This window comes from Solanum dulcamara, chromosome 10, assembly GCF_947179165.1.
Source record: "Solanum dulcamara chromosome 10, daSolDulc1.2, whole genome shotgun sequence".
Taxonomy (NCBI): domain Eukaryota; kingdom Viridiplantae; phylum Streptophyta; class Magnoliopsida; order Solanales; family Solanaceae; genus Solanum; species Solanum dulcamara.
In genome coordinates, this window is record NC_077246.1 from 5,860,851 (window position 1) to 5,887,899 (window position 27,049).

Here is a 27,049-nt window from a genome sequence, read left to right on the forward strand (position 1 = left end):
TTTATGTTTTTTTTTTAATTGAATTTAATATGAAAAATAAAATTCATAATTTTTTTTATTTTCCTCTAATTAATATCTCAACAACTAATTAATTATTTCTAGTTAATATTTCAACAATAGTTTTTTAATCACTAATTAACTCTAATTAATATTTATCTAGTTTAAAAAAAAAGTTAAAATTAAAATAAAGGTTCAATATAAAAAATTTGTATCTTTAATTTTTACTAATTATAAAAATTTATTTTTTAAAATTTTTTTATTTAATACCTTAAACTCACAACTCACCCCACATTAATTTTAATAATAATTATTTCAATTCGCCCTACCAAACTCAATCGCCATCCCTAGTTAAAGGGTGGGGACATAAGAGTTGATAGTCGAACAGCTAATATATGGTTAAAGCTGAATTATAAGAATAAATATATTAGAAAAATATAAGACAGATTAATGTCAAAATCACAGTTTCAGCTCGCGACTTCTCTATTCGGATATGCTGCATATCTGTACCCTAGCAATACAAATCCAAACATAAAAACGTGACCCTCATTTCCCCCGTCTCTCTCTCTTTCATCTTTCTCTCTCTACACTTTTCACAGTCATCGGCGGCAGCTCAACAGAGCAACAATGGCGGCGGCGGCGGCTACTTCTTTCTCCATTTCCACTTCCTCCTCTTCGTCGGCCACTTCTTCCTCATCCAAATCCCTTAAGCCTGCTCTTCCCGGTAACTTAGGGTTCCTGTCTACTTCAACTCCGTCGCTTAAGGCTCTTAGAGCTAAATCTTTCTCCTACAGTGGCTCTAGCTCCGGCGGAGCGCTTAATGTTCGCATGGTCGCTGCTCCTGCTGTTATTAAGGCACCGATGTCTCTCGATTTTGAGACCTCTGTTTTTAAGAAGGAGAAAGTTACCCTTTCTGGACACGACGAGGTGAATTTCTTCCCTTCAATTTCATTTATTACCTCCGTTTTTGAAAGAATGGCGTAGTTAGAGTATGATGATATCTAATTTCGGTGTAAAATTAAATGTAATATTTAGATATTTGAAAACTGCGTTAAGTAGTAAATTACTCCATTTCTTTTTTGAATTAATGGACAAATCACACTTAAAGTATCACATTCTTCCTAGTCTCATATTTGAATCATCAAGCGTGCATGTTTCTTATCTGAACTGTCAACAACTATTTGTCTAAACACACCTCAACTGTCAATCAATTGTCCTTTTTCCTACCTAAAATATCAAAATAGGAAAAGTGAATAATTGATAATTGATTGAGGTGTGTTTTGATGAACAATTGTTAATAAACTCGCACACCTAATAGTGTGAAAGTACATAGAAAAATGACATTGCCAAAAATTGACAAGGTAAAATTTCCATTTATTTCACGTATGAAATTTGGAAAATCGAAATAATGTAGGTATGTTTTTTACTCTTCACTCTTTCTTTTTATATTTAACTTAAGAAAGAGCTTAATGTTTTTGGTTTTCATTTTATTCCGAGTAGCTGGACATCTATTTTTAAATGTAAATCAGTTCTTATTGTTTTGTGAAATAAATTTAAGAGGGTTTCTACAAAAAGGAAACGTGTGTTCGGATAATCAGAGTTGTTCTTTACAAAGATTTCTGAGCTTTTAGTCTAAAGTCAATTCTTTAAATACTGTTTTTTTCTTTTCTCAAAAAAGAATTTTGCAAAAACTTCTAACAAACACCTTTAAGCATTAGATATTTAGAAAACTCGGTAGAAGTACCATAAAGCACAATTTTTGAACTGAGAGAGTATTGTCTTTCTTGTTTGGTGTATCCATGCTGAAAATGTTTATTTTTTATATGTGAAAGTTCTTGGCTTTGTAATGTATATTCTTGGGATTGTGATGTAGTACATTGTGAAAGGAGGGAGAGATTTGTTCAAGTTGTTGCCAGATGCATTCAACGGAATCAAGCAGATTGGAGTCATTGGCTGGGGTTCTCAGGTGAAATTTATTTGGTTTTGATTTTATTCAGATAATTCAATTTTGATATCTGTGTAATATTCCATTCTGAAAGTTTTTAGAATATGAAGTTAATGCAAAGAGAACGTTTGTTGTTTGAGCTCAATGAAGAGGGAATAGTAATTTTGAATGCCATCTGATGCCAAGAGTTTAGTTAACCAAAATTTTGGAGAAAATATCTCGTTTTTTGATATTGAAAGGAGAAGAGAAGAAGATATCTCTTTCTAGATTCTATAAGTCCTCTATTTTACTATTTTTGCTGGAAGGCTACAATCTTTTTGATGTACCTGATAAAAGTCGCTTCAAACTACTCGTTTTGTTGACTTCTCTAAAACCATATATGTTTTCACCAATTGTTTGCTCTTCGTATTCATTCTAGCATATTTGCTGATATAGTTTTTTCTATTGTAGTTTTTCTCGTGATGATACTTCTTCCTGCATTCAAAGTTTGTTGTATTCTGCTATTCCATATTCTACTTCTGTTGATAATTGGTTATGTTGTTATTTTTTCATCATTAACGCAGAAGGTATTGCCAAAATATATCTGAGTACTGTTTTGGAAGTGATCTCATGTAAATATATAACATTGAATTATTTTGGTAAATAAATGCACTTCTTTCTGTAAAAGTAAGATTAATGTTTTTCCTCTCTCCTGTTCAAGTTTCATTATTTCTTTCTTCCACATTCAAGTAGCTTAGCAATACCCTTCTTTTTTGGTAGGGACCAGCTCAAGCCCAGAACTTGAGGGATTCTCTTGCAGAAGCCAAATCTGATATAGTCGTTAAGGTAATACTTCATTACTTCCTTTTTTGAAGTTGAAGCTGGAGTTTATCTGGTTTACATACAAGATTAAATTGTTATAGTCTTGCATCTTACGAGGTATGAATGTTGGTCATGCAGATTGGTTTGAGAAAGGGTTCTCGCTCCTTTGCTGAGGCTCGTGCAGCCGGGTTTACTGAAGAAAATGGTACCTTAGGAGACTTGTATGAAACTATCTCTGGCAGTGATCTAGTGCTGCTTTTGATTTCTGATGCAGCTCAGGTAGGCACATTGTGTTAGCCTCATGTTCTTTTCTTGACAACTTGGTAATACATTTTAGTGAAGGCTTCACTTGACCTTATAGTTCAATGTCTTTCCTGGGATGCTAGATATCTTATTTCTTTCTTCTACTCTTCCAAAGAACGACAAAAATTTAGTTTTTCTATGTCATAAGTTATAGCTTTGTGCTTTCTGCTCCCACCACCGGTGATTAGATGTGATTTTAGGGTTTCTCTGGTGAGATTTTGAACATTCTAAATAGAACTCATTTTATTTTATTTTGGTTAGCGGAAACATAGATTATTACCAGAATCACGTGTTCTACATTATTCAGTGGAGTATTTAACTTGGCAACATGTATGACCTCAAATTCTCAAAATTTAACTTAAAGGATGGAAATATCAAACCAAGCCAGACACTCCAAAAGGTCAAACAGAACCTTTTTTTTGGACACATTTTTCCTCAAGAAAATGGTAATATTGATAGCTTGTCAGACAGTGTATTCCTTCACCAGGTGTGCAGGTAGTGCCAGTTGCTGCACCACTCTTTTGTTCTGAATTTCCTGATGTCTCTGCAGGCTGACAACTATGAAGAAGTGTTTTCTCACATGAAACCAAATAGCATACTTGGTCTTTCGCACGGATTTCTTCTTGGCCATTTGCAGTCATTGGGACTTGACTTTCCCAAAAACATCAGTGTGATTGCTGTATGTCCCAAGGGAATGGGCCCATCTGTCCGGAGATTATATGTGCAAGGAAAAGAAATCAATGGTGCTGGAATCAATGCAAGTTTTGCAGTTCACCAGGTCTCCTGCAGCCTTTTATAATTCACCCTCATCTATTTTCTCTCAAACTCTTGGCTATTATGTTCTCTGAGATGTAACGCCTTTTGCTATATACAGGATATTGATGGAAGAGCCACCGATGTTGCTCTTGGGTGGTCAGTTGCCCTTGGTTCCCCCTTTACATTTGCTACTACCCTGGAACAGGAATACAGAAGCGATATATTTGGCGAGCGAGGTTAGCGTGTTTCCAACGTCTGTGTATTTTCACTTACTAAATCATTATGGTTGAGTTCCATTGGTCTTCTTGTTAGGCATATTACTTGGTGCTGTCCATGGCATTGTCGAGTCGTTGTTCAGAAGGTACACGGAAAATGGAATGAGTGAAGAGCTTGCATACAAGAATACCGTTGAGTGCATAACCGGAAACATTTCTAGGACCATATCAACAAAGGTCAGAATTAAATTCTCAATCTTGTGATAAGGAGGTGTATTATTATGTTTGGCAAGATACTTTTATAACTTCTCAAATTGTTCTTGAAAGTATTCCACGTGTTTATTAGGGTATGTTAGCTCTATACAATTCATTTGATGCGGATGGCAAGAAGGAGTTTGCGACTGCATATAGTGCTTCATATTACCCTTGCATGGAGATCTTGTATGAGTGCTATGAAGATGTTGCAACAGGTAGTGAGATCAGGAGTGTTGTCTTGGCAGGTCGCCGCTTTTCTGTAAGTTGATTCTTTATCATTAAGTTTCCTAACAATTGGTTTCTCTTTCCCTTTCCCTCTCTTTCTCTCTCGCACTCCCTTCATTGGAGGCACATTAATTTTTGACTTCCATGATGGAAACTAGATTATACTGTCTGTACTACTTAGCTTGTGGTGCTTTTCCCCTATATTTATCTTGATCACTTGAAGAAATTGTGTATCCTTCTCGTGGAACCTAATAGAACAAGGGCTTCTGCAGCATTATGGAAAAGTGAAATACTGATTATCAGATGAAGATATTAACCTTCTTTTTTTGTACATACAGGAGAAAGAGGGGTTACCAGCTTTCCCAATGGGCAAAATAGACCAGACAAGGATGTGGAAAGTAGGTGAGCGTGTTCGTGCAACACGGCCGTCCGGTGATCTGGGTCCTCTGTATCCTTTCACTGCTGGTGTCTATGTTGCATTGATGATGGCCCAGGTCTGCTTTTTATTCAATCCATATGGTTGGTTTTATTTTAACGTTTGAATCGTAAAAGGAGGGTCCGGCTGTGTGTATCTTGAGCTGCTGCCAACTTGAATCTCTTCAAAATCTCTCTCTTTTTATCTGCTCTCCTTTTTTAGCTACAAGTGCCTTTTACCTATCTTCCCACTTTTTGACAAGGTTTAGATCAACTTGATGAACAACTCCCTCCCAGCTCTCTTTTGTTTATTTTCATTAGTGCTTTTTGTTTAAAGAAGTAAACTCTCAAAGAAGCCAAGAGGATTCCCCTTGTCCTGCTGATTTCCTCTTTGCTTTCATCCCTGAATTTGATGGTATATGGATGTTCAACACCTATGGTGTTAGCTTAGTGTGAGAGCATCTAGGTCTTGCTTGTTTGATGAAGTTCAGCTTTCTGGTAGGAAAATTAGGTTTTTGCAAAACTCACAGAAAAATTGCCTCTTGCAAAAAGCTTCCTAAAGTGATAGTAATTAAGAACCAGAAAACTCAGTAAAAAATTACATGAGATGTCTAAAAGGAAAAATGGTAGCAAAGAGATATGGCCCTAATCTATGACATATCTCCAAAAGGAAAAACGGTAGCAAAGAGATATGGCCCTATTCTGTGACATATCTTTGTCAAATAACACTTTGTTCTTTGGTAAATGTCAACAGATTGAGGTTCTGAGGAAGAAAGGCCACTCGTACTCAGAGATCATAAACGAAAGTGTCATCGAGTCTGTTGATTCCCTGAATCCTTTCATGCATGCACGTGGAGTGTCATTCATGGTTGACAATTGCTCTACAACAGCGCGCTTGGGATCTAGGAAGTGGGCTCCTCGATTTGATTACAATCTCACCCAGCAAGCACTGGTGGCAGTCGACAATAACCTGCCTATCAATATGGATCTTATGACCAATTTCGTTTGTGATCCTGTCCACGAAGCTATTGAAGTTTGCGCCCGATTGAGACCAACAGTTGACATTTCAGTTCCTCCAGATGCTGACTTTGTCCGTCCCGAGCTCAGACAAACTAGCAACTAAGGTTCTTTGTCGGTCACTTCTATTGAGATTGGTGATGGTTTAATGGAATTGGAAGGAGAAGGCATTAGACAGGACCATGTTTAGTCTGGTCGAGCATTTTTCAAAGGTAGAGATAATTTCTGTATGCTGTGCTTTTTTGAGTGTAAGGAGATCTGCTTAATAACATATTTCTGTTGGTAAAATATAAAACAGGTTCACCTTTTTCTGTTAAACTACGTGACCTCTGTACTTTAGAATTTTATGTATTTTTGCAGATTAACGGAATAAAAACTCCGCTTTAGCCATGGTAATTTATGTTTTCTCAAATCAACAACATACCCAATGAAATTCCACAAGTGGAGTTTGGGGAGGGTAGGATGTATGCAGACCTTACCACTATCTCGTGCTGTTTTCGAAAGACTCTCAGCTCAAAAGTCACGGTCCCAAGTAACAGAGAAAAAAATAATATATATAGCATAAAGGCACAAAAAATGAATAACAAGAATAACAACGATAACAAAGTAATGTGATAATCAAAAGCAATAACAAGAACAAAAGAACAATAATGATAGCAAAGTAATGTGATAAAGTGATAATCAAAGGTAGTAACAACACAGTTATAAAGGCACACCTAGACCTACGATTACCCCAAATCGGCACACGGCCCTATTTCACTCCTTTTTATCTAAGGTCATGTCGTCGGTGATATGGAGTAGCGCCATATCTTGTCTAATAATCTCTCTCCAATACTTTTTCGGTCTACCTCTACCCTTCCGCATGACCCTCAAATCCAACCACTCGGACCTCCTAACTGGAGCGTCGACACCCCTCCTCTGTACATGCCCAAACCATCTCAGTCTCGCTTCTCTCATCTTGTCTGCCACAGATGCCACTCCCACTTCTCCCGAATAACCTCATTCATAATCTTATCACTCCTAGTGTGTCCATACATCCATCTTAGCATCCTAGTCTCCGCCACATGCATTTTTGAACATAAGAGTTCTTTACTGACCAACACTCCACTCCACATAACAACGCTGGTCTAACCCCTATTTTGTAGAACTTACATTTAAGTTTATGTGGTACTTTCTCATCACACAGGACTCCAGAGGCAAGTCTCTATTTCATACACGCTACCCCAATGCGGTGCGTGACATCATCATCGATGTCTCCACTACTCTAGATGATGGATACAAGATATTTAAAGCTTTCTGTCTTGAGGATAGGTTAAGTGGCAAACCTCACTTCCATGCCATCTTCCTCCATCGCAACACTAAATTTGCATTCCAAGTATTCTGTTTTGGTCCTGCTCAATCTGAACCCTTTGGACTCAAGTGTTTGTCTTCAAACCTCTAGCCTATAGTTAACTCTATCTCGAGTCTCATCAATCAAAACTATGTCATCCGCAAATAGCATACACCATGGAACCTCCTCTTGAATAGACCTTGTCAGCTCATCTATCACCAAGGTAAAAAGGAAAGGACTCAGCACAGATCCCTGATGTAGTCCCATCTCAACAGGAAAATACTCTGAGTCACCTCCCACCGTCCTAACCCGAGTCTTGGCTTAAGCATATATGCCCTTTATCGCCCTAATATAGACCATCGGGACACCTTTAGCCTCCAGACACCTCCAGAGAACATCCCTTGGAACTTTTTCATAGGCCTTTTCAAGGTCAATGAACACCATATGGAGATCCCTTTTTCTTTCTCTAAATTTCTCCACCAGTCTCCGCATAAGATAAATTGCTTCAGTAGTCGACCGCCCCGACATGAATCCGAATTGGTTCTCTGAGATTGACACTCCTCCCCTCACCCTCATCTTCACCACTCTCTCCCAAATCTTCATAGTGTGGCTTAGCAATTTAATACCCCTGTAATTATTACAGTTTTGGATATCACCCTTGTTCTTGTACAATGGAACCATAGTACTCTATCTCTATTTATTGGGCATCTTAGCAGTCTTCAAAATAACATTAAAAATTTAGTCAACCACTCTAAACCTGCCTTGTCAGTGCTCTTCCAAAAGTCCACCGGAATCTCATCGGGCTCGGTCGCTCTCCCCCTCTTCATCTTGTTAATAGCACGTCTAACCTCCTCAGCCCTAAAACACATGCAGTATCCAAAGTCCCGAAGATATGACAGTATGCCAAATCACCCAGTATAATGTCTCTATCTCCTTTTTCATTTAAGAGTCTGTGGAAGTAAGCCTGCCACCTTTGCTCGTCCTTGATGCATTTTACTAGATCCAGGTCGCGGACTTTTCTCTCTCTCGCTTTGGCGAGCCTATACAATCTCTTATCCCCACCTTTTTCCCCTAACTCGATGTATAAGCGTTCAAAAGTTGTCTTCTTAACACTGGTGACTGCCGACTTCGCTTCTGTCTTCGTCTTCTTATAGATATCTTTAAGCCTACTCTTCTCCTCCTCATCCACGCACTCCACCCACTCTGAATAGGCAAACTTCTTGGATTTCACTTTGCAAGTACTTCTCCATTCCACCACCAATCTCCTTGATGACCACCAAAGATTCCTCTCGATATCCCTAAAACCTCGATAACTGTTTTTCTAATGCAACCAGCTATCATGTCCCACATGTTAGTCACATCCCCGCTACAACTCCAGGCCCCTAAACCAGTCAACTTCTCCCCCATCTCTCGAGAAAGGGCGGGAGTTAGGCCCCCTACCTAATCTTCGGTCGGTCTTAAAGGGTCTTCTTTCTCCTAGCCTTCTTAGTCTCCAAGTCCATCACTAAAAGCTTGTGTTGGATAGTAATATTTTCACTCGGAATAACCTTACAATTTTTACAGAGGCCTCTATCACCCATCCGGAGAAGCAAGTAGTCAATTTGAGTCCTAGCTACCGTGCTACTAAAGGTGACCAATTGATTATCCCTTAGCAATAACCAACTCAAAAGCTTTAGCAAATTCTAGAAGGGATACCCCGCTGCCATTCCTTTCTCCAAAATAATATATATAAAACATAAAATAAAGAAAATTATATTTTCAAGATAAAAATATTTCTACCATTTACATATTTATCAATATATCACTCATTAATTAATTAGCATATCTCAATAAGTATTGTTAAGTTCCATTTAAGGATTCTATTCTCCCTTTTACACAATATAATTTTCTTTATTTTATGTTTTATATATATTATTTTACGTTTCTACTGGGTAAGCATTGAAATGCTAGTGGATACAAAAAAAAATAACAAATTTGTAAGATGTACGTTTTAATTAAATAAAAATAAATTCATAATTAAATTTTCATATGTATAATACTTATAAATTTTACCCCAAGCTTAATCCTAGGATATATATATATATCCCATTTGAGATAAATTAGTCCAAAAATTATAATTATGAGATAATTTATCTGCAGACCAAATGACTAATGCTTTTAAGATCAAAAGCTTCTTTTCCACACGTTGACTACTTGAGTAAGTTCGATCAAAATGCTAATAATATAGACCTCCCGCCCTCAAATTTTGGAAAAGTTTTTGCCGTAATTTCAAAATTTTAAGTCTGATTTATCTAATAGACATACTTTATTATATGTTTAAGTACTCAATGGAAACATATTGTACTTCGAGGGTCTAAATAAAATATACTAATAACGTACATACTTGCGTATTTTGTAAATATTTTCTTTTAGGTTGAGGTGTAATATATTTGTTAAATGTGTATTTTTTGCGTAATTTTCATTGGATTTTAACGTGTTTTTGCTTTCACTGCAGTGGCGGGAAATTGGATACCAAAATGCTTTTATCATGTTAACGTTCTCAGTCGCTATAAATATACTGGATGTGCTCAAAATATCAAAATTCACACTACAGGAAAACACAGGCGAGATCACTAGGAGAAACAGAGAGAGAGAGAGAGAGAGCGATGGAAATGGTGGAAAGTAGATTCAGAATGATGAAAAAATCACAGAAGATGACCTTAGAGAAGTACCTCGATTACATTGACAGTAACAAGCAATTCGATCTCACAATCGCTAATCTCAATGAGGTATCTCTGCTTCTCTCAAAATCTGCGAATTTTACATCTAGAAAGTTCTCTACAGTGTTTTGCTTAGTGTGGTTTCAGTTGCTTGACTAATCGTAAATTGTTGATAATATCCGCGGAGATCTGCTTGTTTCGACGTATTTCGGAGTGTGAAATTAGAGATTCGTATTATTTGTAATCATTTTGATGTTTGAATTGTATGCAAAACTCGATTTTATCCAAATCAAGTGCAAGAGATGAGTTCGGAACAGAATTGGAATAAAATTTCTATTTATACGCCGTGAGAATAATCCTTTCGTTGTAAGGTAACAAGCATTTCGATTTCACTATTGCTAATTACAATGAGGTATCTCTTCTTCTCTCGGAATAGCCGGAGATCTGCTTCTTTTGACGTATTTCAGTAATACTTCGGTTTTTATCTATGTTTCTTATTCGGAGGTGTTTTTTCCGGTACGAAATCGGAGATTAATGATGTGACTGTGAAATTAGAAATTCTTATTATTTGTATTCATTTTGATGTTTGAATTGTCAATTTCATGATATGCGTAGCTCGAATTCTTTTACCAAATCAGGTTCAAGCGATGAATTCAAAACAGAATTAGAATTCAATCTGTTTTATGTGCCGTGAGAATAATCCTTCTTTCTGTCATTAACTTTTGCAGATCATCAGCATTCACGGATTCAAGAAAACCAAGGGTCAAAAGGTCAAATTCGTACTTCACAATCTTCCAATCTCAAATTGAACTGCTGCTTACCTTGTCAAATTCTGATTTCTTCTATCTGCTAAATGCAGAAGGTTCTGGCTGAGGCCGTGAACACCATAGAGTTAATGGACCTGCGACGCTCCACATTGCAAGAGGAGATATCATCAGAAGCGTTCGTTTCTCTCGATGAAGCAATCAAAGACCTCACTCATCTCAATTGGCAAGAGTGTTGTGTCACCTCTCTGCAAACCATTTGTTTCTCTAATGGAGTCAGAGACTCAAATCACTGCCAGGCGAAGACTAATGCTTCAGCTTCTTCAATGCCGAATATGCCACCACCAACGAAGAAACCAAAGGTTCGATCAGTTTAAGTCTTGTTACTTGGAATGAAAACAAAATTAAGAAAAAAGTGTCTGTCTTCGTGGCGTAGGATTACCAGTATTGAAAATGAAATAAGTCCAAATAGAACAAAAAGGCAATAACTGATCTTCACTAGCTTATTTGATACATAGTTTTATTGATAATCGATCATGGTTGATCAGAATTGAGGTACAAACTACAATCTATGCCCAAAAATTATTGATCTCGAGCCTGAAGTGAATCTTTTCCTTGGTTATTTCATAGTAATGTTTAGATTTTGTATATATGATAACTCGATATACACAAGTATTCTCTCGATTGAAAGTAAAGAACGCGAATGCAATCAAATCATAATTTTAATTTGTGATTTACAACACATTATGCATAAACATGATGTTGCCCACACAGAACCAACGTTCTCAGTGAGATTGTCAATGAGAACTTGTGCTCAAAAGGGAGCACTTTTTTCTGTTGTTCTTCACAGAAGGAAGATCACCCATCACAGTGCCAAAACTTTAGGCTTGTGCCAAAGAGCTACAGAGACCTTTCCTAGGTATTATCTACACGAATGCTATAACATAAAGCTTATAACTCTAAACTAAATGAAAGAGGATATATTGAGTATGGATCATAGAGGTTTTGAGAGACATAGCAGCTGATATCCACCATTTAGCTGTGGCAGTAATCTGAAAAATAAAACTACCTAGAGAAAACCAATCATTTTAAAGACTGAAAAACTAGCTATACGCGAAGGAAATGACAATGGGGATGCAAATCAAACGATATGCATTCATCCAATTAATGTGAAAACAATCTCCAGCAAGACGCACCCAATAAACAAGTATCTATTCATTTGTTGATGCCTTACAATTATCTATTAGCACCTAACAAACAATCCACCAGATGTTTCACCAGCCCCCTTTAACCGTACGTTCTGCTTGTTAGGTTCATCACTGCAAGAGCATACAAAAATGATGTGGTTTAGAATGAGTAGGGAAAATTCATTAATACCCAAATAGAGACAAATATGTATGAAGAACTCACCTCCGCATCCTCGCCTGCGCCCACTTTTTTTGCAGCATCTCCCTTTTGAGCCTCTTCTATTCAGACAGGAAAAAAGAGATTTTAACATGAATAATATGTAAATCAGAAAATTAGGTTTTCTCTTAATAGTGACATAGAACTATATTATATTCAATACAGTTGAATTATTGTATTGTAAACTCAAACTATCTGCTCAATTTTGTTTCATACACCTTTCTAAAGGAAACAATTCCCAACTGGAAATGAGCATTCAAATAAAGTGCGTGTGAAAGTTGAAATGTCAATTAAGGCCCCAAATACAAGTAGGACCAGCCATCGGAATTATTCTGACACCTAAAGAATATAACCAATTAATTCAAGGTCAAAAGCCTTTTACCTACTAGTGCAAGTAATCTCAACCTCACCCTAAATCAGGAAGTTGGGGGAAAAAAACAAGGCAGATCTGCCTAGATCCTTAGTAATCATCCAATGCCCGATAAAACATTGTATGAACAAGAAAAGAATCTTCCAACTATTAATATCTAATAGCCTGATTCTTTCTTTTTCCCATCAAACAAGGAGGGATGTCTATAACTTTTATTTTTGCTGCCTAGTGTTTTTAATTCTCGAAAATAATGGGCCAACAGTACAGTTGCATTCCACACTAAATGTCATCTAAAAGGTTGCAGAAAGGAACTAATTCTTTCTGAAAATCTCTCTCATCTGTAATAGCCTAATAGGAAAATTTAGCTCCCATGACCACTCAAGTTTACTCTAGCAAATACGAGGAGAAAAAAGCAGGTAAAGAGTTAATGAACCAGCTACGAGATTATGCAAGCACCAAAGCAACCTTGAGAACAAGACTTGTACATACCTGCATCCTCTGGAATGTCAGATGTCCACAAGGTGAGATTGTCCCTCAGAAGCTGCAGAATTAAGGTGCCATCTTTGTAGTTGTCCTCATTGAGGCTATCCAGCTCAGATATTGCTTCATCAAAAACCTGCTTAGCCAAATGGCATGCCCTGAAGAAAACAGATTATAATCAACTGAGATGAAGAACATGTAGTGCATAGACTTCAATGAACTCAAAACCGCACAAACCTTTCAGGGGAGTTCATTATCTCATAGTAGAAAACAGAGAAATTTAAAGCCAAACCCAACCGAATGGGATGGGTAATTGGTAATTCAGCTTCTGCAGTAGTTGTAGCTGTCTGTATACAAGGTTTAGAAAGACCAATAAGTGGAAGAGTAGATACATATAAATATGCATGTTAAGAAAATATATACAAACACTATACATAAAATATGAAGAGAGGGGAACGAGAGAAAAGGGAAAGTAAAGAGCATCTACATCACATTTATAATGTTATGAAGTTAAACTCTTGAAATGCCATCAAATTCCATATGCAAAAGCCTTTGCTTCCAACAGCAAAGTAACCAAAACGGAGCACATACTGGGCTAGTTCACAAAAAAATATATGGAATTTACAAGAAAAAACAAGAAATCTGCTGCACATTTAACCATCATGCACATGCCATGTGCTACATCATGAAGCTAAATTTAAAAAATAACACACTAAGGAGGCCCTAGCACAAGGGGCAAAGCTGAGGCTCCATCCGATATAACTAATAGATCATTAATATATCAATTGTGTGGTCAGTTTATATGTTAGCTACAGAGTTGCCAACTAGCATGTAGGTTTTAACTTTTGAGTTCACTGCCATGCATCCTTAACATAAAAGGTACAGTTGCAGAGAAACAAACAATAAATGTAGATTGAACCAGTAGAATTGCTCAACAAGATCACCATACTCAAAACGTGATAACAGTTTATCATAAAAAGTTCTCCAATGTAACATATTCTACTTTAGCAATCATGAAGTTACACATCAACAGATCAACCACTAAATACCAACCAAATTACACTCCCTGGATATTCTTCTTAGTTATCAGCTTCAGGATTGTGATGAAGTGTCAGAAAATCTGAAGACAACACTCACATTGAGTATGCAAGGCATTGGTTATCTTTCATCACACGGGATTAGAGGTTAAGGTTGGATTGAATAATAATCAGGGTTTTAGTAAAACATATCAAATGTAATTGACCATCTTAGACAGGATACTCTCCAAAGTCCTCACATAGAAAGAGTAACAAGATAGGATATTCCTCATGCATCCTACAGTTCAATACAATATCCTTCCCCATTTGAAATCTCTTAACATATCGCAGACAAGAAAATCGAAAGGCAGTTTAAAAAATAATAACAATATCTAGAGCAGTCAAGCACAATATATGCTAGCACTCACTTAAGAAACAATCGACTAAGGAAAAAAAGGAAGATCACAGAGGACAGACGAAATGTATCAGTGTCTTCTTGTTTAGCAGAAAAAGAGGTGATTATTGTCTTCTTACAGGCTTATAGCAACTGCATACCTCATATGCTTTTAAAGACAGATCAGAAACCTCTTTCTTGTCATCACCCGTTTTGAACTCTGCAAGATACCGATAATAATCCCCTTTCCTGCACCCAAAGATAAAGCAAAAATGAACAACCTATGAAGTTCTTAACTTTCAAAATCCAAACCCAGTGCTTTTGACTCAAAACAAACAATATACCAAGCCTCACATTTTGTAGTAAAACACAGTTGATTCACCAGAAGTACATGATGGAATCAGATGCTCATCAATCACAGTCATGATATTATTGCAAATGTCGGTGAGCTCTGACTCTACTTTTTGGCGGTACCCCTGGATCCGCTTCACATTCTGCTCATTTCCTCTAGACTCTTCCTTCTGCTCGATGGAAGACAAGATTCTCCACGATGCTCTCCTAGATCCTACCACATTCTTATAACCAACAGATAACAAATTCCTCTCCTCCACTGTCAGTTCAACATCCAGATTTGCAACATTCTTCATTGCATCGACCATCTCTGTAACATACTCTCTAACTATTACATATCAACCAAATACTAGAAAATGAAATCCTAATTCCTTCGTTATCACTGACACACAACAAAAAGAGTACGGGAAAAACTTAAGCAAAGTTAATCAACACGGAATCTGTTCTGAACACCCGAGAGAGAGAACAACAACAACAGCAAACCTAGTGTAATACCACAAGTAGAGTTTGGGGAGGGTAGGGTGTACCTAGACCTTACCCCTATCTTAAGAAGGTAGAAGTTGTTTCCGATAGAACCCTCGACTCAAACTAAGATGTAAAAGAAAGTAGTAGCAACAACAAGATAGTACAATAGTCGAGGCTAAAAAAACAACAAGCAGTAATAGAAATCTCAGAATACAAAAAACAAGAATAAAACTTTCTGGGAAAGGGAAAGCAATACACCCAACTACCTACTCATCATGTACCCTAATTATCGACGTCCCCACACTCCCATCAAGGCTCATGTCCTCAGTGAGCTCAAAGGAGAACCAAAAAGAGATTTTTGAATTGGATAAACGTTTCCAAACAGAAATAAAAACTTAATGGGTGAAGAACTATCGTGATTTTTGAAGGGGTTCCGGAAAAACAAAATCTTCCTCCACTCACAGAACTTCTGAAAAACTACAATTATCCAACCACATTTTTTTTCCTGATGCAAAACTCATTTTCTCCAAGGAAAAAAAAAATCAAATTTTCCAAAATAATAATAATAATTGCTAGACTACAAATTCTTCCTATACTCCACGTCTCCAACAGTAACAGCTTAAAAAAGGTCAAGTCCGATACGCTAAAACTCCCGATATGCTCAGGATCCGAGTAAGGGCCCTACCTAGGTCTATTGTAAGCAAACTCATTTCTGCTCGAAGCTAACTTTACCAGTTAAGCCAAGGCAATTTAGCAACTTACTAAAACTTAAAATTTCAAAAGCACTGATATTTGATTTTTGATTATCAATTTTTTGGTCAAAATTAAGCAAGTAAATTAAAAGAACATATACACTAACTTAGATCTATTCATATATGGTCAAAATTAAGCAAGTAAATTAAAAGAAAAACCCTAACCATCGTAGCGTTCAGCTTGCTCAGCAAGCCTGGCGATGTACACCAAGTTTTCACGTTCTTTGGAGGAAGCCATTTTCGATCTCTCTCTGACCTCTTTCTTTCTCTGAGTTGAAAAAAAAGGGAGAATTTTATCCTTCTCTTTTCTTTTTGTTCTGTAGCACCTACAAATGTTATTTTACTCGACAGCGATTTTTCAGCAATCAGACAGAATAGTGAAAATATCAAAACAGGGGCTTCTCCATACAGTAAACGCAGTTTTCCTACCCCCAACTCTTTAATTTCTATAATTTAAGCACCAATAATTTATTTTTCTTTCAAAATCATACAATTTGTATTTGCTTTTGCTTACTTTTTTTTATTTTTTATAATTAGTTCAGTGTACGTATTTCGCACGTATTTATCATGTTAAATAATATTATTATATATATAAACAAAATTATTATATATATGTTATATTATTAATTAAGTACAAAATTTTATAGGCAATTGTTATGAGTATTTCCATCCAAAAATTTTCATGTAAACCTAGTAATTGGTATTTAAAAATAAAAACTATATCTACCGCAAATTTACTATCCTAAATTGAATTCTAAACCTAAAAAAACATGGAAGTCAAGAATCCTAAACAAAGAAGAAGTTGAAGAATCCTAAACCTAAATGACAATTCAAGACGACATATATATTTATCATGAGATATAAATTTAAGAAAACTTCTCCATTTAATTTTTATTATGTTTATTAGAATCAATTTTTACTATTATTAAAATAATAGTATAATAATTAAAGAAAAATGATGAAAAAAATAATTTTATCTAAAATTGAGTCTTTTAATAAAGAATAAAATATTCAATCAACTTTTATAAGAAACTTTATGTTTTTAATATAATGTAGATAATTTATTTGAATCGAGATTTTATCTAAAATAATATTTTTATTTTTATAAAATAAGAATAAAATTACATGTACACCACTCTTTTCAAATTTTATTTGTGGTATGTTGTTATTGTAAAATCATTCAATTCGTATGTTTCCTTGTAATCTATTTTGATTGTCAAGTACCTTGATTTTTTATGTTACTGTCAAAAAAAGAATGAGAAGGTGGACGGAGGAGGTGTGTTAATAGATATCACAAGAAGATTATAAATATGCTTCTTTCCTCATGTTAAACACATGCCTTGTTGAACAACAAATAATAATACTCTCATTTAAAATGCCATATTTTTCTTATTGGCCCATTTCAAAAAGAATGTCATTTTATAATTAAAAATAATATAATTATAAAATTCTCCTTTACTTTTAATGAAATGATTATCAACCATCATGTCAAATCAAAAAATATCACATAAAATAAAACGGAGAAAATAAATAAGTGTTTGAATTAGCTTATTTTTAGTGGCTTTTGATTTTTAATTTTTTTAATAAAAATTTATCTTGAAAGTTCTTTTAAGTACTTTCTTTTAGGCAGAAAAACTAACAAAAAAAGTCAAAAATTGGGTGTTCCCAACTTATGACTTTTTATCTAGTTTTTAACTTATACGTGGCTTAAAAAAATCAATTCGAACACTTCCTAAGAGCCTATTTGGCTTAACTTTTCTAAAATAGCTTATAAACTGCTTTAAATAAGTTAAATCAAACGGGTCCTAATACTTAAAACACAATCTAGCTATATTTGTACTCCCTCAAGTAACCAAAATATAATATTTTGTGTTGATCGTGCTTAAAGGATTAGTTATTTTTTTGTCTGAAATTAATACGATACTTTGATATATATATATATTGTTAGAAAGGTTTTTATTTTCAATATTAGAATCTTTTTGTGCGAGTTTAATTTAGTTAAGTTTCAATGCTAGTATTGGATACAACAACAACAACAAATCCAGTATAATCCCATAATGTGGGGTCTGGGGAGGGTAGAGTGTACGCAGACCTAACCCCCACCTTGAAAGGTAGGCGGCTGTTTCCGAAAGACCCTCGGCTTTAAGAGAGGACAAGATAAAAGATCAGATAGGGGCAAACATATAGAAAGCAAGATGAAAACAGGAATAGCAAAAGGAAAAGTCGTGGTAGAGTGGTACAGGAAGAAAGAGGCATAACTACAATAAATAAATAAATAAGTAAGATAAGATAAGATAGATAAGACAGTCAAAGTACAACGGCGCCACAACTATAAACAACAATACAATGCAGAAATCGAAAGGCAATAAACAATGAGCAGAACTACAACTACTATGGTGCAAAAGATGAATCACTTAGCCTTTAATCCTAATCTGAGTCATCCACAAAGGAAATTATAGTGCGCTAATGCGCCTACTAATAGGGTAGGATAACGCGATTATGTACTAGCCTTCTACCCGAATGCGGGTCCTCCACACACTCCTATCTAAGGTCATGTCCTCGGTAAGCTGTAACTGCGCCATGTCTTGTCTAATCACCTCTCCCCAATATTTCTTCGGCCTACCCCTACCTCTTCTGAAGCCATCCATGGCCAACCTCTCACACCTCCTCACTGGGGCATCTGTGTCTCTCCTCTTCACATGCCCAAACCACCTAAGTCGCATTTCCCGCATCTTGTCTTCTACTGAGGCCACTCCTACTTTATCCCGAATAGCCTCGTTTCTAATCCTGTCGCTCCTGGTATACCCACACATCCATCTCAACATTCTCATCTCGACTACTTTCATCTTTTGGATGTGAGAGACCTTAATTGGCCAACACTCCGCCCCATATAACATAGCCGGTCTAACAACCACTTTGTAGAACTTGCCCTTAAGTTGTAGTGGCACCTTTTTGTCACAGAGCACCCCGAAAGCGAGCCTCCATTTCATCCACCCTGCCCCAATACGATGTGTGACATCGTCGTCAATCTCCCCGCTGCCTTGCATGATAGACCCCAGGTACTTGAAACTACCTTTCTTTTGGATGACCTGGTCACCAAGCATAACTTCCGCGCCAACCTCATGGGGTGTCTCACTGAACTTGCACTCTAAGTACTCTGTCTTGGTCCTACTCAGCTTAAACTCTTTAGACTCCAGGGTGTGTCTCCAATCCTCCAGCTTAGCGTTAACTCCGCTATGAGTCTCATCGATCAGGACTATATCGTCCGCAAAAAGCATACACAATGGCACCTCACCTTGGATATAGGATGAAAAACAAAAAAATATATATTTTAAATCAATTTAATATTTCAAAATTTTAAAAACACTCTTAGCAGCCATGCTTTTCATAAAGGATTCACTTTGAAGGCAAATCTCTTTTCTTTAGGGTGTGTTTGGCATGACTAAAAATATTTTTAATTCACTGGCATGATTAATTTAAGTAAACTTACAATGAAAGGATAGTGATTGTTTTACTCTTAATCAAAAGTCTCAAGTTCTAGATAAGGAGAAAAATTTGCTGGGAGCTACTTTTAAATAGGCACTATAGTGTGCGATTCAAACTTTGTTGGGGCTCCGATGCTGACTCTAAATATTGGATGAGAAATCAAAAAAATAAAAGACGTGGAAATTCACCCTTAATCAAAGGTATTAGATTTGAGCCTAAGTATAGAATTTTTTTTATCGAAAGCGCCAATTGAGAAATCAAAAAAAAAAAGACGGGTGAAAATTCACCTTTAATCAAAGCTCTCACGTTCGAATTTTAGGTATGAAAAAAATATTATTGAAAATGCCACTCTAAAAAATGGGCTCTATAATACCCAATTCAGATTTTATTGGGAATTAAATGCGGATTTTGAAAATCGAATGGGAAACCCACGAAAAAAAAAGGTGGTGGAAATTCTCTGTTGTGAATGGTTGTTCGTAAAGGGTCCATGTAATCAGATTTCCCCTTCCACTTACTTTTTTCCAACCAAAAACACACACAAATTTCGATCATTTAACACAGTTTCTGTTTCCCCAAAAAGCCAAAGAGAGAGCAAAAGAAATGGCTGTTCTCAATTGCTACTACCTCTCAGTGACCTCTACAGCCACACCAAAATTTCAAGAATCTGCAAGCAATTCATCCCCTATACAAAATCCAGCAACCCCACATCCAAGACAAACCAAAGTAATTCTTCCCAAAAAAAAGCCTATGAAATGGTCCACTGGGGATGCACCAGGTGAATATGGAGGCCCACCAACTACAACTAAGCTAAGGAAGTATTGGGGTCAAGATGAAGACCCTCTTACCTCTGATGATTTTATTTGGAACAAAGAATTTATGGGTCGTATGAAAAAGTTTGTTCAGGAACCTCAAGAAAAGGACCCTGCTTCTCGCTCTTCTCCTGCAAAGGTCCAATCTTTATGCACTAATATGGTCTTTTTTGTTGTTCTTGTTTCAATGTTTAGTACTACTTTCTGAATTTTTTCATATTCCATGGTGTTTTGCTAATATGAAATGTTGTCGCACAAGGCTTTCCAACTGGTTTAGGAGCAATGAGTTTTTCGTATGTCGAGGTTTTTTTCAAGTTTTTGTAGGCAATTGAGCTGTCTTAACTTAGTTGTTGTATACACTTAGGTGTGTTCGGTACTAAGGAAAATGTTTTTCATGGTAAATATTTTTTAGGAAATTAAGTGTGCTTTTTTACTTATTTTCTTGTGTTCAGCACGTAAACAATAAATATTGTGCAAGAGCATTTGTATATAATCTAGACAAATACTCGTGCGGGGGTTATAGAGTGAGGGTGAAGATGAGGTGTGTTGAAGGGTGGGAAGGACACAAACTACGTGGAATGTTGCTTGTGGAGTTTGTTTTCCCTACTATTAGGGAAGTTATTTTTCACATTTTTCAGGAACTTGTTTTTCTAGATAAAATATTTTTCAAAATTTTTAACTAAACCGAACAAGAGAAATTTGGAAAACATTTCCAAAAAAATGTTTTTCCTCGATGCCGAACACATCCTTAGTTAAGTCCAGTTTTCATCGGGAGTAATTTTTTGTTTGGTTCAAGGAAAGTGTGCAATTTAGATGACCTGTAGTTGTATAGTATCCCTGATTGGTCTTGAAGGATGAATTATTGAGTATTGGAATGAAATAGGCCTGAATAGAATGTAATGGTTACTGAATACTCAAACAATTGACTACAAGTAGTTTGGAGTTGAGGTGAATTTTATTTGGACTTCATTAAGGATTCTATGTTGTACTGGCTGCAGTCAATTGTTATGCCTTTTGAGGAATCTTTCCTTGATGTTCCTTAGCTTTCTGCATGACAGGGAATAGACCGATGTTGGTCATTGAGTGTTTCATTCCCTTTTTAAAAAAATTGAATTGCACGAAACTATGATTTGTCTCTGTAGTGCGTTAGTCTGAAGAAGTTCTATACTACTATAGAGGGTAAAATTCAGCATTTTGTATACTACGATAGAGGGTAAAATTCGGCATTTTGGTTAATACCATTTCTGTTAAAATGATTGCTTAATTTGTTTGTGACTATGTCATTTTGATCTTAACAGGAAGAGTCATCTGGATTTCTTAGCTTAAACAGAGTCATGAGTCTTGACAGGTGGGATTCATCTTCTACCTTTCTTTAGAATAGATATATATATCTGTTCCTTCTTCCTCTAATGTGATTGCGTTTGGAGGACGCAGTATGGAAATTGACCTAACCGAGAAGCTAATAACCCCTTCAAAGCCTATGCTAGATGCTGAAGTCGAGGAAAGTAAAGTATGCCAATTTTAAGACACTATGCTTTAGCTCTTTGGCATTTATTTTCTTTTTATGGACATTGTTCAAGTTGAAAGTAGTTTTCAGACTAGCATAAGTGCATCTCAAAAATGGAGACCGGCACCAACACGACGCGAGCAGGAGAAGTGGGAAAGGGCTGCAAAGGCTGCAACTGGGGGCAGTGTACGTCATTAGAACTGCCTAAAGAATTCGTTTCTTGAAATTTGATACTTTTTTTGCTCAACATTTCCCTCCTGAGATATAGAAATATGCTTCTTAACCTTATAATGCTGAGCTATCCATCCCTTAGGAAGTGTTACTCCGAGAAACAAGACGTTCAAAAGAGGACCCAAATATTTTGGCTGCTCGGTCAGAGGAGCAGTATCTTAAGGTACATATTTATTATTTTCTCCACATGAATCACACTCTTGGTTGTGATCTGTTAACTTTGTACAAGTGCACGTTTCTAAAATATTTGTGTTTCTTTCTTCTGCAGTTGAAGGACAAATTACAGTTCCTCACCCTTGGGATTGGTGGTGTTGGCGTAGTTTCAGCCTATGTCTCTTATTCTCCTGAAATTGCAGCGAGGTAAACTAGTTGTCTTTCTAGAAGTTCTAGTTCTTTTCAATTTCTTCTGGATTAATGAATGGTCTGATCAAGTGATGTTGCAGTTTAACGTAACTCCTTATCCATTAAGCTTTCCTTTGATTAGTATATCGGTCTGTTGTGGTTTCTAGTTTTGATAGTATTTGTGATTTGTGAAGGAAGGAAATCTTCACTTTCTTCTTTTTTCTTCAAAAGGTGATATATTTTTACTGAACAAATAGCCATTTCATACAATGAAATGATAAAATCCTCTAGTATACTTTGTGTATCCTTTATCAAGTCAGGACTGTTTTATTTCTGTTTTGCTTATTTAAATTTATTTTTCTAACTCGTTGTAAGGATTAAATAGCCTTTTGGATTAATGTGGTGAGCTGCACATATATCATGAAGCTTTAAAATTGATGTTGATAAGATATTGTGTGTTTCTATGAGCAGTTACGATGCTGGGTCACTTGGTTCTTTCATGTACATGCATATGTTTGGTGTTAATAAAATTTTATGTTTTCCATCTGTCCAGTTACAGTGCTGGCCTACTTGGTTCATTGATGTACATGCGTATGTTGGGGAACAGCGTGGATTCTATAAGGACAGATGGACCCAAAGCGCTTATCAAGTATGCTTTTCGTGATGCAGCCTTTAGCTGATGGCTCCTTCTGTGCATGTTTATCTCCAATATCTTGATGGCCTTTTATTGTCCTTCTTAATCATAGTCAAAATGCAGTTCCATAATACTTTGCTTTCCATATTGCAATTTTATTGTTTTCTGCGGGCAAAAAGTTGTGCTGCTTCCTTACCAAAAAGAAAAAGAAAAAAGAGTAGATACCTTTAGAATGAAGTGAATTCAGGCTAGTTTTAAATCATTTTTGCATGTTTTGCATGGTATGTGTGTGCCTCTCTCGGGAAGTGCTACAATTATCATCTCTTTTATGAAGCTACTTGACCATATGGGCTCCAGTAGTTTAGGGTCCACAGTTCAGTTTCAGTATGAGTTTCCCCAGGTTAAAATTGTTAGTTTAACAGCAAGTAAAAACTCAGAAAAGATTCTTGGTGTAAACTAACAAGTTTGCCATAACCAGGAATTTACACCAAGTCCTTGACCCCTTTCTTATTTATCCTAGTCATGAATGAGGTAACATTAGCATATAAGATAAGGTTTCATGGTATGCACTATTTGCAGATGGCCTTGTTTTATTTGACAAATCTAGCGAAGGACTCAGACCAAAATTTTGAACTATAGAGAAGTGGGCTAGAGATAGGGGTTTTAAGAGTTAATTCAAGTAGAAGTAAGGATGTGTACACTGCAATTTTGGCCCACATGGAAGAATGAAGTTGAAGTGGAATTATACAAGTCTGTTTTTAGGTAATTAAGTTTATAAATAAATTTGCTACACATGTAATTTGAATTGGATTACTGAAATGGAGGAGTGCAACAAGAGTGCTATGCTTTAGGAGGATACCAAATTGAGTGGAAGGCAAATTTTATAAATTGATTACAGGACCAGTAATGTTATGTCAAAGGTAATTTGGCATGAAACGTGTTCAAATGCAATAAAATGAGTGTTAACAATTCATGTAGCCAACTGAACTATTTTGACTGAGGAAATTGAGGATAGTAGTTCGTCATTGGTAATCTTGATTGCTTAGACCTAAACCCCAACAGTCATATCAAAGAAGGGTTTAAATTAAAAGTGTAATTTCAATTCCCAAGTATGGAGGAATCTTAGTAGCTCAGTACCAACTACTTGAACTTTCACCTTGTTGGTGAGGGTTCGATTCCCCATCTGGTAATTCCTTCCCCATTTCCTCTTCCCCTGCCCTCAATTTTGAAAAAAAAAAAAAATCCTAAGTGGAATTGGACCATGATCCTTGTGGGAATTTTTATACTCCACTTTGCATAAGATACACAGTTCTGGTTCTGGAAAAATGTATGGTAGTAGACATAGTCAATTTTTTTCATCTTCATGTTTGTGGATTTTCTTTTTAGTGGCAAGTCAAGTTTATATTGTGCTAAGACTCTACATTGAGAGTGTCACTTGTCTAGCATTTCTGCTGGTGAATATTTTGGCCACAAATACACTAATAAGATATTTTCTTTGCTCAAATGAAAATTTGAAAAGAAAAATGTGAGGGTAAACCATTATCATCAAATAGGCTCAAATATGTATGACATAGTTGGTTACTGTCAATTCGTTAATTTGTCAACTTTCACATCCTCCATTATACTGTGGTTGTTTCACTGGGGACAATTTCTTAATTCCAGGATTTTAAACTATTAAGCAACGGGTAAGTAAATAAAACCTAAGGCATGAATCATTCTTGAATCCCTAACTGACTTAGTAACAGTAGTCATATGCCATAAAGGACTAATTTAATCTCTGATTAATAAACTTACAAGAAAGTTTTACTTGCAGGGGAGCAGCTGGGCAGCCAAGGCTACTGGTTCCTGTTGTTTTGGTCATGATCTATAACCGGTGGAATGGGTAAGGATCTTCCACTATCACCTTATTGCATTAAAACACGTGTGGATAGGATAATTGTTGCAAGGAAACTTCTCTTATAACGTTTCTTCACGGGTAAAGAAATTGGAGCTGGTTAAAAGGAGCTTCAGTTTCTCCTATTGACCTTTTACTTTCAAGATTTAATTACACTTTTTGGTTTACCAAATTTAGAAGTTTACCACTTAAGACAGAACAATAAAAGAAACTTAGTATGCCAAGGAACAATATTGACACTTGAATTTCAGTTTAATCTAATGACACTTAAATAATTAATTTGTTTGTTCCTAGTTTGAGATGTCCCAAGGATACTCCATGACCAAAAATCAAAGTGATTTTTTCACTCAGTTCCGAGTAATCACCTTCATTAAACTTGAGACTTGTCTGGTAAAAAGTTGAAACACCACAAGAAAGGGTATTATCAACCATTCTATAGCAGCTTGAATGTGTTAGTGTCTAAATGGACCTAAGAATCATTTATGGTCTCTATTCTTTGACTTCTTTGGAGCACTCGTTGATGCTTTTACGTTGGATAAAGTGACTTTAAGTTGTGGATTTTTGCTTACTTTCAGTATCCTTTCGGCGGAGTATGGACTCATGCACCTTGAGTTGATACCCATGCTAGTGGGGTTCTTCACTTACAAGATTGCAACTTTTGCACAAGCAATCGAGGAGGCATTGACAATTGTAGGGAAGAAGACAGAAACATGATTATAGTAATTAATAGGTATATAGTTCCAACGTCGCCGCTTAGGATTGATATCTTTTTTATTCTCAATAATTATTTACCAAGGTATACATGTTTACTACAACATTTTTCTTGTTTTAAAACAAGGTGTATAGTTCAAGCAACAATGATTTTTCATGTTGAATTCATATCCTTTTAGATACTTAACTCATCAAGGAGCAAAAGAAAATACTGCTTGTTCCTATTTTGAATTTGCTCTATGGTCAGTCTTCTTTCTCTTTACTCTTACACTCCAGTCGATATATATTTTAGAGATAGTTCAGGTTCTGCAAAATGGGATGGCAATACTCAGGTGGTATTTGAAAGAGTAATAGTCACGTTTGCATTCATATCCAAAATTATCTTCTTATTGGTTCTGGTTGTTGCTATTGCCTCTTTTTCACTGTTTGTTCGATTCAGGGTCCTTCGGAAACAGTCTTTCTACCTTCTCAAAGGTAAAGAGTAAGGTTTGCGTACACTCTACTCTGCCTAGATCCCACTTGTGGGACTACATTGAATTTTGTTGTTGTTGCATTAATATCCAAAATGGCAAAGTTCAGGTTCTGCAAAATGGGATTCATATTATAGTGACCACCACATTTCAAGATTACCTTTTACTTTTCATGAATAAATAATAAACGTTATGTTTACATTTTGATTCTGGATAGCCATTAACTTGGAAAACAGTTTTCGTTATAAGCGTACTGTGAATTCCCTTTTTTAAATGGCCATGGAAGACAAATTTATGATGATTTCATAGTTAACATTGTTTAACTAACAAGGGGAAAATAATTAAGGGTGACAAAAAAAAGTTTCTAAACTAAATAAGAATGACATGTCTTAATTATTGAACAAATGTGATAATTTAGATTCGTGTTAATGACACTAATTTTAAAACTTTCAAGTTTTATTATTTAGACAAAGGTCCTACTTTTCCCTTTTGTTGTTGATATCGTTATCACCACCTTCTCCTCCACTACTACCACTACCTCCTCCTCCTCTTACTCATTCCTTCTTATGGGTCAAGTTTTACATTTAAAAGAATTTGAAATCATATTTTTTTTTGGAGAATTTGAGATTTGAAATCATCATACATATGCATATTCAAACGCAAGCTTAACGTGGGTAATGTATTCATATTTGTGGGTTTATTAAGCGTCTGACTATTTTTCAACGACAAGCTCTCGTAGCTCAGTTGGTTAGAGCACCCGTTTAGTAAGCGGGAGGTCTTGAGTTCGACTCTCAACGAGAGCAAAAAGCTTTTTTAATTCATTTTATATTTGAAAACTTTGAGACCCTTATAGTTGGCTGTGCGTGTAATACACATATTTTATGCGTGAGGCCTTCTGAAAAGTCAATTTTTGTCACTTTTAATCTTTATAACATGCATCTTCTTCCCCAATTAGTCTAACATCATTGTTGAACACAATTTGAGCTCAATTTGGCATTTCCTGCAATTTTTC

At 35.9% G+C, this 27,049-nt stretch overlaps 4 protein-coding genes and 1 non-coding gene across 6 annotated transcripts; 4 read left to right on the forward strand and 1 right to left on the reverse strand.

Annotated features, from left to right (window-relative positions):
* The first annotated feature begins 455 nt into the window (after window positions 1-455).
* On the forward strand, window positions 456-6,324 carry LOC129870238 (ketol-acid reductoisomerase, chloroplastic-like). The gene is made up of 10 exons (XM_055944933.1): window positions 456-924; window positions 1,871-1,963; window positions 2,702-2,767; window positions 2,882-3,022; window positions 3,597-3,824; window positions 3,921-4,038; window positions 4,115-4,254; window positions 4,364-4,531; window positions 4,836-4,991; window positions 5,666-6,324. Exons 1-10 carry the CDS (start codon window positions 625-627, stop codon window positions 6,032-6,034), a joined length of 1,779 nt encoding a protein of 592 aa, XP_055800908.1. The 5' UTR covers window positions 456-624; the 3' UTR covers window positions 6,035-6,324.
* Window positions 6,325-9,809: 3,485 nt separating this feature from the next.
* On the forward strand, window positions 9,810-11,419 carry LOC129870317 (uncharacterized). The gene is made up of 3 exons (XM_055945052.1): window positions 9,810-10,026; window positions 10,686-10,727; window positions 10,817-11,419. Exons 1-3 carry the CDS (start codon window positions 9,820-9,822, stop codon window positions 11,096-11,098), a joined length of 531 nt encoding a protein of 176 aa, XP_055801027.1. The 5' UTR covers window positions 9,810-9,819; the 3' UTR covers window positions 11,099-11,419.
* Window positions 11,420-11,681: 262 nt separating this feature from the next.
* Window positions 11,682-16,278, reverse strand: LOC129870316 (14-3-3 protein 8). 2 transcript variants are annotated; one of them, XM_055945050.1, is made up of 7 exons: window positions 16,119-16,278; window positions 14,740-15,046; window positions 14,547-14,634; window positions 13,213-13,322; window positions 12,985-13,133; window positions 12,132-12,187; window positions 11,682-12,040 (listed from the first exon to the last, which is right to left on the reverse strand). In XM_055945050.1, the coding sequence occupies exons 1-7, from the start codon at window positions 16,189-16,191 to the stop codon at window positions 12,038-12,040; spliced, it is 786 nt and encodes a 261-aa protein (XP_055801025.1). In that variant the 5' UTR covers window positions 16,192-16,278; the 3' UTR covers window positions 11,682-12,037. The 2 variants fall into 2 exon arrangements, with proteins under 2 accessions (XP_055801025.1, XP_055801026.1); XM_055945051.1 differs by having other exon boundaries at window positions 12,132-12,184; window positions 16,119-16,276.
* A 3,592-nt stretch (window positions 16,279-19,870) lies between these two features.
* On the forward strand, window positions 19,871-25,798 carry LOC129871069 (protein CONSERVED ONLY IN THE GREEN LINEAGE 160, chloroplastic-like). Its single transcript, XM_055945934.1, has 9 exons — window positions 19,871-20,387; window positions 21,547-21,596; window positions 21,683-21,758; window positions 21,846-21,941; window positions 22,069-22,149; window positions 22,255-22,346; window positions 22,882-22,977; window positions 24,776-24,844; window positions 25,432-25,798. The coding sequence occupies exons 1-9, from the start codon at window positions 20,040-20,042 to the stop codon at window positions 25,568-25,570; spliced, it is 1,047 nt and encodes a 348-aa protein (XP_055801909.1). The 5' UTR covers window positions 19,871-20,039; the 3' UTR covers window positions 25,571-25,798.
* Window positions 25,799-26,766: 968 nt separating this feature from the next.
* Window positions 26,767-26,840, forward strand: TRNAT-AGU (transfer RNA threonine (anticodon AGU)). Its single transcript has one exon. It is a non-coding gene; the product is annotated as a tRNA-Thr (tRNA).
* The last annotated feature ends 209 nt before the right edge of the window (window positions 26,841-27,049 follow it).